Source organism: Protomyctophum bolini (genome assembly GCF_963924005.1).
Source record: "Protomyctophum bolini genome assembly, chromosome: 3".
In the NCBI taxonomy this organism is placed as follows: Eukaryota; Metazoa; Chordata; class Actinopteri; order Myctophiformes; family Myctophidae; genus Protomyctophum; species Protomyctophum bolini.
In genome coordinates this window covers 26,900,836-26,914,309 of record NC_137864.1, presented here as the reverse complement: position 1 = coordinate 26,914,309, position 13,474 = coordinate 26,900,836, and the positions used below count along the sequence as shown (strand labels likewise).

At 45.0% G+C, this 13,474-nt stretch overlaps 1 protein-coding gene across 6 annotated transcripts in view; it reads left to right on the top strand.

Annotated features, from left to right (window-relative positions):
- Nucleotides 1–13,474, top strand: part of lrba (LPS-responsive vesicle trafficking, beach and anchor containing) — a 280,974-nt gene that overhangs the window by 263,323 nt on the left and 4,177 nt on the right. For all 6 annotated transcript variants that reach the window (XM_080759177.1, XM_080759176.1, XM_080759175.1 and 3 more), the window contains exons 52-54: nucleotides 1,188–1,355; nucleotides 7,472–7,573; nucleotides 8,437–8,633. In XM_080759177.1, coding sequence (XP_080615303.1) covers nucleotides 1,188–1,355; nucleotides 7,472–7,573; nucleotides 8,437–8,633 — 467 coding nt within the window. The remainder of the gene's footprint in view (nucleotides 1–1,187; nucleotides 1,356–7,471; nucleotides 7,574–8,436; nucleotides 8,634–13,474) is intronic.

Below are 13,474 nucleotides of genomic sequence, written 5' to 3'. Positions count from 1 at the left end.
ACTCATAGTTTCATTGTACAGATACTACAGATATTCTACTGTTAGATGGATGTTAAGTCCTTGGCTTGCTTATGATCCTTGATTACTATTTCTATGTATTTGATGTATTACTATGTGTTGTTCTTGCTTACTGTAAGTCACTCTGTAGACTTAGAGACTTAGAGACTTAGAGTCTGCTAAATTCCTGAATTGAAAATTGTAGGAGGACTTTGGACAGTTTACCAACCTGCCTAGCAGTGACATGAATGGGGCTCCAAGCTAATTGCAGGCTTTCTATTTATGAAAAGTTAGCATGCTAACCAGGGGTGTAGTAAGGAAGGAAAATATGTTTTTTTGACTTGTCATTTACTTTTACGATTAAGCATTGTAAACCCTGTTTCTAAATAGGCTATACATGTCTGAATTGTTTTATAGTGCGTGTCTGTGCGTGTTGCGCACGTGCACGCAAATACACATGTCTTATGGGGGGAGTCCCACTTCTAAAAGTAACACTACAACACTGACATACTGTAGAAGCCATTGTTCTCGTATTAATAAAAAATCGAATGCAAAATTTAAATCAATTAAACAATGAAAACATAACTCGAAAGGGTGGGAAAGTGTTCTACAGTCAATTAACTCGAGTAACTCAGTTCAGTAGTCAAAGTGTTAAGACACAATACTGTATTGAGATATGTAACTCATATACTGTGCATATTAGGACCGGGATGCTTTTATATATCGTTTGCTTCAAAATGTTTCATTTAATTTTTTTAAGATTTGTTTTTGGTGGCCTTTTATGCCTTTATTGATAGGGAACAGTAATCCGAAAGGAAAGGGGGAGAGATATGGGGAGTGGCACGCAGCAAAGGTCCTCGGGCTCGGGAGTTGAACCCGCAGCACGCCGTCCGGCTGGTTTGGCAGCCTAGGTGCCCAGACGGTTGAGCTAACCGTCCGGGTGTTTTTACACTGTCTCGCAAACCTATACACTTTTTTTCCCCAGATCGAATGAAAAAAAGACATATGTGCAAGCGTGCATTCGTTCCCGCAGAGGAGGTTTACATGCTTAACAGCCATTCTATGTATGATGGCACTGATGCATTGTTGTGTGTGTGTGTGTGTGTGTGTGTGTGTGTGTGTGTGTGTGTGTGTGTGTGTGTGTGTGTGTGTGTGCGTGTGTGTGCGTGCGCGTCCATGTGTGCTCTCAGGGAAACTCAGTCAGATCGTGTTTGGTCATCGTGACGTGGTGACGTGCCTGGCCCGCTCAGAGTCCTACATCGGAGGAGACTGCTACGTGCTGTCCGGCTCCAGAGACGCCACCCTGCTCCTCTGGTACTGGAACGGAAAGCACTGCAGCATCGGAGAGAGTCCAGGCAGTAAGAACACACACACACACACACACACACACACACACACACACACACACACACACACACACACACACACACACACACACACACACACACATGCATAGGGGCGGGTATTCTTAGAGTGCGGTCTGTGATTTACGGCCTCTCTCTCTAAAGTAACAGCTAGTTTCATCTACAGTAAGTAGACCAGGCCTTCTGCAGTCCAATTGGATTTCCTAGCACTGCTGCACCCCAAACGGGCTCTCACTAATGCACTGGAGAAGTGTGTGTGTGTGTGTGTGTGTGTGTGTGTGTGTGTGTGCTAAATTAACATTCAGGATTTTACTGTGTGTATGGGTATGTGAGAAATGTACTTGTTTGTGTGAGAGGGTGAGAGAGAGGGCCCTCAACCTGTCTTAATGTGAGTGAGTGAAAGTGAGAGGCACTTAGAGATGGCCGGCCTGTGTGGCGTTGGGGGTCGGCGACCGCCACATGAAAGGCCCCGGCCGACCACGGGCTCCAGGGTCAACGGCCGGTCCATCAAAGTGAAGAATGTCACAGGACGGCCCTTCACGTTACCATAACATATGGAACCAGCCACGATCAAAGGGACGAGTGCACATAGCCCGGGCCCTTAGCCTTCTCGGTGCTAATTTGGCCAGCTTAGATGGGCCCTACATGCTGTTAAGTGCTCCGCTACAAATGGGCTGAAATTTATGACAAATTGTGATTTGGATAATAAGCCACATCGGTTGTTGATTTGAGGGACGGGACTTTAGATGGCCTTGTGTCACTTACCTCATAGTCATACAGTGCAAGCTGGCTGCGTGATGCTGGGAAAGCTAGTGACTTGTTTTCCTTTATGCCTAAATTGTGTGTGTGTGTGTGTGTGTGTGTGTGTGTGTGTGTGTGTGTGTGTGTGTGTGTGTGTGTGTGTGTGTGTGTGTGCGTGTGCGTGCACAGTATGCATGCTTGCATCCCTGTATGCAATTCTTCCTCTGAAGAGGACACATGAGTGCTGTCTCTGGAAAAGATGTATGAATGTAGCAGACGAGGTACAATGTGGTCTAACACACATTAGGCACTTCAGGAAGGTTCACCATTTCTGATTTAGATATATATTTAAACATTTAAAGTGTAGCACGTGCATTTATGTGTGTTTATGAAAATGTTCTCTCTAGGGTCAAGTGTGTGTGTGTGTGTGTGTGTGTGTGTGTGTGTGTGTGTGTGTGTGCCTCAGTTTAGCGATAGCGAGCTTTAATTCAAGCACTGCTGTTAAACTCGAGAAAGATTATGCAGTAAACTAATTATTTCAAGCGGATATTACAATTCATGGGTCGGTCTCCGTCTGTTCATTTGTGCATTTGTTCATATTTGTTGCTTATTGTAGTTATTAAATTTTGAGGCGTGTTGAATTATACATGAATTACATGTTCATGATATATCATTGTCCCATACCAAAATGCTTGCAGATTCCTGCATACTTCGAGTAGCCTACACACACACTCACCAATCACTGACAGTCCCAAAGGTGGGTCTACATCAATGATGGCGGTCCCACATGTTTACTATTTGTTTGTTGGGCCGGGACTAGTAGTATATGGTTAAACGCGTATATTTATAAACATACTTAATACATATTTCACACATAACACAGGCTATCCTTACCTGTTTTTGTTAGGCTGGGTGTTTATGAATGCATGTCTGTGTGTGTATGTTTATGGTTAGTCTATTTCCTGTGCAGTATACTACAGTATGTATCCCGTGTCCACGCAATTGCACACACGTGCCTGCATGCATGCAGTGTGTCTGTATCAGACCAGGCTTACTGTAGCATTAGTGCAGTTCTGCATGCATACATAGAGCGTCAGTGTGTTTGTATCAGACCATGCTTACTGTAGCATTGTTGCAGTTCTGCATGCATACATACAGTGTCAGTGTGTTTGTATCAGACCAGGCTTACTGTAGCATTGTTGCAGTTCTGCATGCATACATAGAGCGTCAGTGTGTTTGTATCAGACCAGGCTTACGTGCAGCTGTGAGCCAAGAGCTCAGCCCTTCACCACAATGTGATGCTCCATTGACCCAGACCACAGGGTGCTCTTTGCACGTGTGTGCGTGTGCGCACACAGACAGACAGACACACACACACACACACACACACGCGCACGCACACATGCACAGTTGTACTCGTGCATACTGTAATGAAATTGCGAATGTCCCACACACTTCATAAGTTTGACACGACTGACTCTGCAAGTCCTAATATGAACATGCACACATTCACAGACACAGAGTCAGCGTCTGCTGCACACGTGCTCGCACGCACGCACGCACACACGCACGCACACACACACACACACACACACACACACACACACACACACACACACACACACACACACACACACACACACACGACACACACACACTCGACACACACACACAGACACACACACACACTCGACACACACACACTCGACACACACACACGACACACACACACTCGACACACACACACACACACACACACACACACACACACACACACACACACACACACACACACACACACACACACACACACACACACACACACACACACACTCTGTGTTGTCATGGTCTCCAGTACTGATACAAAAGTACATGAGATTCCTCAGACAGCACTGCCATCTGCTGGTCAAAGGAGAGACTTAAACTGGACACAATTAGTTTACAGTTGTTTAATTGTTCAGAATGCATGCCTCTGTTATATTTATGAACGTAACCTTTACCATTACTAAATTCCATTACTAACCCCCCTCCCCTAATTTGGCATGGCGTCTTCACATCCCCAATTATTTACTGGCTTGAAAACGTGTCCCAAAATTTGGCCTATATGCCAGGATTATACACCATACGCACGCACGCACACGCACGCTCACGGACACGCACACGCATGCACACACCTACCTCTTACCTACCTGCGTCTCCCAGATAGCTGATCCCCTCCTCAGTGTCCAGGCTGTAGTTACAGATAGCTATTAGATTGTAATCAGATGTGGTCCTAATGCAAACCAAATGGCCACTAGCGGCCCCCAAAGGTTAAACGATACTCCAATATATCAGCTTTATTGATCTTCTGCGAGCGAAATCTGACATGGAGCTTTAATCCGTGGTCTTGTTGTACATAATTCAGACTTTTCTTTTTGGCATTTGGTCGGTAACTTAATGACCTGTAGACAGTCCGGCTGGTGACCTGGAGGGTGGCTGCACTCAGTGGTGGACAGTAATGACGTCGATTTGAGTGCTGTAGTGTTTTTGTATACTTGTTATGATACTTTCACTCAACTACATTTCTCATTGGTGGGCTGTGGACCGTTCAGAAACGTGCTGACCGATGACACAATTCGATTGGTGGATCCCAAGCTAATAGAAACTACAGCCTTTCTCTTCGTGGAAAGTTGTAATGCTGAAATAGAAGAATCTGGTTCATTGTCACGTTACTGTTTTACACATAAAAGAAAAGTGGATGAAATTCGTTTTTGTGCATGATTATTTGTGCACAGTTCCCATGTGCATAGTGCATAAAAGAAATTGTGCACAGTTCCCTTGTGCATAGTGCATAAAAAAAGTTTAAAATCGTGTTTGAAATGACAAAAATCTACTTACCGATGATGTCACTGGTGGGAAGGTTTCTGAAATGGCCTGTGAGACAGAGTGAGGACTAATTATATGAAAATAATTTTAAAATATAGAATAATAATTTGAAAATAACTTAAAAAAACCCAGATCTACATAGAAATAATACTTAAATAATCACACAGACAGTATGTTGAACTGTATTAATCAAATGAAATCCCACTGACCTCACCTTTTGTAAATAGGAACAACTGGACCTCATACTACAGTATCAGGGTCAGTGAGGATACCCTAGTGGTTTGTAACGCTTGGCTTACCGTATTTAAAGTCTCTCTCTGGCTGAAGTTGAGCTCTAGTTTTAAAGCTCTAATTAAACTTTAACAGAAGCTGTGTCTTGTTGGTGAAAAGTTCAGGTGTCGGTCGTACATTTGACCTGTATTGAGTTTCAAAGTTGTATAATTGAATTACAGAGGCCGCTGCTGTAACAAGCACCCACTACGTTCAACCTCTTCAGCACCATGGCATCGTATTGTAGACTTATACGTTTTAAATTCCTGGTGCATAAGATAAGCCGCTGTGTTATTTCTCTTTACAGTTGACTATAAATAAGTAGAGTGCAGTGGTAACCAATGCCTTTCGTCGCCCAGGAAAGAGTAGGGTCTCCTCAAGGAAAAAGTAGCATCAATTACATGTGAAATAAATAATTCATTAGAATGATTCAGTGGTACTTTGACTTGCAGATGAAGCCACCCCATTATTTTCTGACATTTAAGTATACTATTCTTTGTTTTTCTTTTCAGTTTGTGTGTGTGTGTGTGTGTGTGTGTGTGTGTGTGTGTGTGTGTGTGTGTGTGTGTGTGTGTATACTACCCATATAGTATAATAAATAAATCATATTATGATTATATTTATTATTTAATTCATGTGTGAAATGCTCATTTAGAAAATGTGGCTGATAGACCTCTGATGCACGCACGCACAGTACAAAATTGTCGGAGTGCTGCTAAAGCAGTTATGTGCGTAAATATTAGCTTCTTCGGCCGCGACCCCTGTCTGCCTGCATGGGTCTCTGGGGCCCGACCTGAGGGCCCACTGTAAAGGAGAAGTCTGTGGGTCAGTGGATACAAGGCATGGAGCTCTGGGGCCCCTTCCTCTGCTAATGAACTCCTAATGAACTCAACACGTTGGGCACTGAGACCCCACTGCACTGCTGACCATGATAAACCCACACTCACACACCTACAGTATCTATAAACGCACACGCATGCACGCACACGTGTGCACTTCAAAGACGCATAAGGTCACCAGAGACCCACCATTTTACACTACAATTAATTTTATTGGTAGACACGCATGCACATACACACACACACACAGCCCAGCTCCATTAAACTGGAACAGAGTGTCACACAGTTTTACTAGCTGTCTGGATGCTACTGTTGGGTAGGGTGCCCCGTCTACCACAAATCAATCTACATTTGTTAAATTATATCTAATGAAGAAAAAAGTGTGTGTGTGTGTGTGTGTGTGTGTGTGTGTGTGTGTGTGTGTGTGTGTGTGTGTGTGTGTGTGTGTGTGTGTGTGTGTGTGTGTGTGTGTGTGTGTGTGTGTGTGTGTGTGTGTGTGTGTGTGTGTGTGTGTGTGTGTGTGTGTGTGTGTGTGTGTGTGTACAGTCCTGTGGACATCTGGTTCCAGTGAGTGTGTTTGCGGTGGTGAGGTGAGGGCTTCGTTAAGGAGAGATGGATGCTGATAGTGACGTGCGAGGAGAGAGAGCAGCCGTAGTGCTTTGGCATAGAGTGTGTGTGTGTGTGCGTGCCGTCCTGAGAGAGGCGAGATAAGACAGTCAAAACTAGCACTTCCTTAGCAACAGGCTGACGTGCACATCCACGGAGAGGGAAGACAGAAAACAAACAGTCCACAGGGCATGTAACATTTACAGGCTTTAAGCGTGTGAATCAGGATGCTATTACTAAAAACGTGTTCACTGGACTTTTTTCTGTGTCAGAAGTTTACAGTAATTCAATACTCTTCCGTACTGTATATCATGCCTGCATACGTGTTCAGCATTCATTCGCAGTCTGTGATCAGGCGCTGATCAATGGCTGCCGTTTGTGCAGAAATGTCATGTAATTCTACATGAATGGAAGAAAGGAGAGCACTTTCTCTTAAAGGGCCACTTCACCCCTTTTTCAACCAGATCTTATTTTAATGATCTTTGGGAGACGAGAAACACTTTCCTGGGGTTTTTACGTGGGTTAAATTTCAATTTGATTGATATGCAATATAATGTCAAAACACGAAGTGAACCTATTTGGTGAAGATATAAACATCTTAATTAATTTGCATCTCTTGTGTTCACTCATCCTTCAGCACAAGCATCTAATCCTCACACCACCATCACTGATTGGGTCACTCAGTCTGACATTTGTTTGTATTGGCTGCCCTCTACTGGTCAAAACCTGGAATTGAGTGTGGGTAGATGCTCATATTCAAAGATTGTGTGTGTTTGTGTTTTTCCACAGCAGAGTTTGTCACACCGAGAGCCATCCTTACGGGTCATGACTGCGAGGTGACCTGTGCCAGTGTGTGTGCGGAGCTGGGTCTGGTCATCAGTGGCTGCAAGGGTAAGAGTATTTCGGCCAAAAACAAGAACTAGCCCAAACAGGAGCTAACAAAAACTTCAAAAGATCAACTTCTAGTCACTTCTAGTTGTACTTCCCACTGCCTAGGGAAAACAGAATAATAGTTTTTTTGTTGTTTAGATTCATTCCGTTAACTCATTTAGAACTGAGAACTTCAAATACTGCATGTATTCAAATATTACAAAAAACTTTATGTTGCTATATATTGTAGCCTACTGTATCAACAACTACCCCAAAAGGGGTTCCCATGTTGAAAGGTAAAAACAAAAGGGGTTCCCATCCTAAATGGGTGATGCTCCTGTTGGATGTTCTTCTCTTACCGAATGATGATGAGAGCTTGGACCTCGTCATCGATCCATGCGTGTGATGTTTTCCTCATTATGCTGATTTTCCTTCTTTAATGGTCATCAAAAAGTCTCTTGCACATTGAATAAAATATTTTATTAGGTATATATATAGGTGTTTTGGGGGGAGTAGTATGATTTGAGAAATCACCCATACACTGCGTTCACTTGCTTAATAAAGATCGAATAGGTGATGTTTTGGACAAGGACCTTCTTCAGGCATATGCCTGCATTTATAGCTCCACAAACGGTGCCAAAATGTCTAGTACCGACTGCTGCAATTGGAAACGGCCTTTTGTGTGCGTATCTGTTTAAATGTTCTAATACTTTGGATTGGAGGAAATAATTGTTCCACTAACTATAGAGAAGCTTATTGGAGGACATTCAGCCAACGCTTGTTCTGTGTTCATTAAAGATGAACATCCTGTTGTCTTCATGTCACTCAGCCCCACAGCTTGACCTTCATTAACCCATGTTTCATTTTCTCCATGCCACGTCCAGAGGGACCCTGTCTGATCCATTCCATGAATGGGGACCTGCTGCGGACTCTGGAAGGCCCAGAGACCTGCCTGCGGCCCCGTCTCATCCAGTCGTCCACCGAGGGCCACTGTGTCGTCTACTATGACAAGGGACACTTCTGTCTTTTCAGCGTCAACGGCAAGCAGCTTGGACACATGGAGATGGACGAGAATATCAAGGTGAGGGGGTTAGCCTAGAGCAGGGGTTCTCAACCGTTTTTTTCTTTAGCATATTTTGAACATTTCTCAAACTCATCTACAAGCTCACAATGTGTCACAGCGTGCCACATGGTGAGCTTGTAGATTTGCTGCTTTCAGTGCATGGTACTGGTCAAACTGGTCAGGCTCCTACTTGGCCTCACCCCCCGAACCCACCTCACCCCTGCCCACTTTGTCGTCGACCCTAAGCCATTCCAGCCTGTCAGAGTACAGCATCTTGCAATGGGTCTGGTCCACAAGATTCGATACACCACCAAGATACCCATCAGGGGGGCACGGTGGCACAGTTGGTAGTGCTGTCGCCTCGCAGCTATAGGTGTTCGATTCCCGCTCGGGACGCTGTGGGTGCTGGTGGCGTGTTTCCTCCTCCGCGTCATCAGTGCCCATACCCGAAGGCGGGGTTGGCGAAAGTAATCCTGGTCACTAAACTGCCTCCCCCTGGCCAGCGGGGGCGCCTGATGGAGGGGAAAGGAACTGGTTGGAATAACGTGTTCCTTCCACGCGCTACGTCCAACCAGGGAAACTCCTTCCTGTCAGGTGTAAAGGAGCAACTTGGACACTCAGGCATGAAGGAAGCATGAGTTCAAGTCCGTTGCTCTCCCCATGTCCCCCATATATGGGGACTAGGTTGGTGGAGGGTGTGTAGAGCCCAGGATCACATTAGATGATTGACACAGGGGTGAAAAATGGGTTACAAAATCGTGGGATAAAAAATATATTAAAAAAAAGATACCCATGTACCTGTCAAAATACTTCCTTAATGTTAACGAAGTCCACACCCACAACACCAGAGGGAGTACAACAAACCATGTGCAACCCAGATTCGGCACAAACAAGGGACTAAATTATTTTTGCTTCTATGCCACCAAAATGTGGAACGCCCTACCAACAGTCATTAAGACATGCAAATCCCTTGACTCCTTCAAAACCGCTCTCAAATGGCACCTACATTCGAAACTGGTAATTCAGCAAACTGTTAATAAATATTTAAATCAATCAATCAATCAAACTGTGCACCAGGCAATATCTCAAGCCCTTCACAGTTCACAGTCATCATTTGAAGCGTTTCCCGCATTACGCCAAAATATTTTTCAGATTATTTGATGGACTTCTGAAATATAGTTTAAACATACTATTTCTGATACATTTAACAAAGATACAATATTTATTTTAAAACATAATTCCATTGACCCCCTGTAATGATGCCATTGACCACTGGTTGACAAACAGTGGCCTGCCCTAGAGGTGAATGAAGGTGCTTGTATCAGGAGGTCACCAGTTCCAATACTTACGTCAATCAAGTGGATCTGATTTCTCTTTTGGAAAACTGAAGGTTCAAACCTCTCCCCAGCCATAGGCAACCATATTGAAGTGTCCTTGAGCAAGCTTGACTCTAAATGGCTCCTCTGAAAGAGCATCACTGTTAAGTCAACCTTCCCTGAGTAATCAGAGGTTTGTTGAGACTTCTAAGAAGTAAGAACCCATTTGAAGAACTTCACTCTTTTGATACAAGTGGACAATCTGGACATACGGTACATTTAAATTGGATTTAACTACTGGCTTGTGGATCTCTTTAGGGCACTTAAAAACATAAATTATCTGGAGGTTGACTGGATAATGCATCAGTCATAATCCCAACATGTGTGTGTGTGTGTGTGTGTGTGTGTGTGTGTGTGTGTGTGTGTGTGTGTGTGTGTGTGTGCGTGTGTGTGTGTGTGTGTGTGTGCGCGCGCGAGTATGCACCGAGTCATTGCAGCCTTCTTGCTGATTAAAGACTTGCTGAGGAGATCTGAGAAAGGCATGGGCCATTTGAACTGTGGGCACCCAGCATACTAATGTCTGTCTCTCTCTCTCTCACACACTCTCTCACACACACACACACACACACACACACACACACACACACACACACACACACACACACACACACACACACACACACACATACATACACAGACAAAAACAATATCATGCACATACACTGCGCACAGACATATTCATTCTCTCTCTTCCGCTCTACTCTTTCTCTAGGCACACACGCACGCACGCGCGCACACACACACACACACACACACACACACACACACACACACACACACACACACACACACACACACACACACAGTACGAGGTAGTGGTTGCTTTGATCCAGGGTGCTGCTGTCGGATCAGATCGGCCCAGCGGCAGTGTTACAGAACATGCCAGTAGAGTGGCCAGTCCCTGAGCTCTGGCCCATTAACTTCCATTCTCCTCCAGCGCCAGACAACACATTCCTCCATTTCCACTGCATTTCCGCCCTGACGGCTTGGGTGACACGACATGGCGACCACCACAGCCCCTCTACCTTCCCTGTCCTCCTGTCTGTCTGTCTGTCTGTGTGTGTGTGTGTGTGTGTGTGTGTGTGTGTGTGTGTGTGTGTGTGTGTGTGTGTGTGTGTGTGTGTGTGTGTGTGTGTGTGTGTGTGTGTGTGTGTGTGTGTGTGTGTGTGTGTGTGTGTGTGTGTGTGTGTGTGTGTGTGCGAGCGCATGCACGCATTCCGACGTATGCCTGGGAAATGTAACCCCAGGACTGGTTTGACAGACAATCACACACCTGCTTCCTATTTAGGAGCCCTACATCTCTCTCTCTCTTTCTTTCTCTCTGTCTCCCCCTCCTCTTCAAGACTTAACTATAATACTGATTAATGAGTGCACACAAAAACTCACACACACGTGTGCGAGCACACACACACATAAACACACACACACACACACACACACACACACACACACACACACACACACACACACTACCTATACAGTGCACAAACGCACACTTTGACGCTCAGACACATAATGATTGAGTGCATTATAAAGAGGGGGGGGGGGGCACGTCCAGCGTTCCCTTGCATGTGAATACTTGAGCACAGTGGGTCGTTCTAACGATGGCTCTATGTACTTACACGTCCTTCAAGGAAATAACCCCCATAGACTGCCCTCTGTAATATTTCTCATAACGTCCGCCATATTTCAGAGGTGAAACTGTCCCGAGGACAAGGCAGGGCCTCATCGTCTCTCCTCTCCTCCCCTGCTGTAAATTCCTGCCCTGTCACACACCATTAGGGAAGCCCTAACATCTTGGAGTGAGGCTACGTGTGACTCAACCCTCCGTCGACACACACACACACACACACACACACACACACACACACACACACACACACACACACACACACACACACACACACACACGCACACACACGCACACCTCCCCATCCCCTCTGCCCAGTTTGAGATTCTGACTTGTTGCAGTATTTAGTGCTTCTCCTCCGGGCCTCAGAGCCTGTGCACAGCAGGACTCCAGGATAAGTAACTGTTAGTCCACTGCTCACCCTGTGTCTACTTGAGAGAGAGATGGTCTGGCAGTTATGTAGCTTTACCCATGAGCCAGCGTGTGTTTGGCTAAGAATGTTATTTCGATAGCATGTTGTTATAGGACATATGGTGAATTTGATGTTTACCCGCCTGTCCTGGTTTCTTTAAAGCATTAAATAGAGTTTTCTTTGCACTCTTGTCAGTTTATATTTATATTCTGTGTCGATTATAGGGTTTGCCATTTTCTCTGATCTTGCACTTCGTGGCTGTCGGGCGGAAACCTTGTAAACCTTTTTTTATTATTTTTAAAAACATTTTAAAATAGTGAAAATCGCCCATTTACAAGCTTACAACACGGTGCATTGTTAACCACGTAACCATCAGTTGATCGAGGTCGGCACTCTACTTTGTCCGCTATTTTTACCCTCCATCTACACTAAATGTCTTTGCCGAAAATAGCTGGTCTTTCGCCGAATGTTTTCCCAGAATAGGGATGCTAGGTTTCAAGTGCTTACGCAGCATAAGGACTATGGCCATGTTGAACGGATTACAGTCACTAATAGAACTCTGCCTGTGGAACCATTCCACCAGATCTGTCTTTCACCGCCTTGCATCCATGTAAAGGAGGGGGGTTAACAGCATCATAAATTAAAAACTTTTTTTTTTGTTTTTTTGTAACTTTCCCAGGCACTGAATCCCCCCCCCCCACCTCATAAATGAATTGCTAGGAAATATGGATATAAAAAAGAGACATGTGTTTCTGCTGGAGTCATTTTTTTCTTGTCACCCGAGCCTATGAGGCCATCTTAGCCCCCGCGGAGCCGTCGGCCATCTTGTTTAAGCGCCCGGCGACAGCGGCGGGTTGATTTATAATGTCTGTCAGGGAGCCTCCCTTCCCCTACCTGGCCCGGCTGGCGGCCTCGTCTGCCAGCTCTCCACAGTCTCCCACCGGGCTTCACAAAGGTCACGCACTTCCATTACAGTCCACAGTTAGCACATAGTCCCTGGAACCAGTGAATAGAGACACTCCTCATACCAGGCCAGTTAGAGCAGTGATTCCCAACCTTGTCCCCAAATAATTGGCAAAACGCATAGATTTGAATGATAATATAACAAACATAAAGCAAAAGTATACAAAAATACAAAATGTAATTAAATTAAAACTAACACCGTTAGTTCCATTGATACAAGCCGGAACATGATTGATTGATTGATTGATCATACAAATAAACATGGTCTGAAAATGCATGTGGCTCACCCATCTGACCAGCGAACATGGCAGCTGATGGGTGGGCTCATGGGCCGGGCTGATCCAGAGAAGGTTGGGAAATGGGAACCACTGGCATACAGCCACCAGATGGCTGAGAGAGGAGAGGAGCAGAGTGAAGAGTCATTACAACAGGATTTGGGAGCCATGTTTCCTCTATTGAACTTGGGGTAGATTATTGT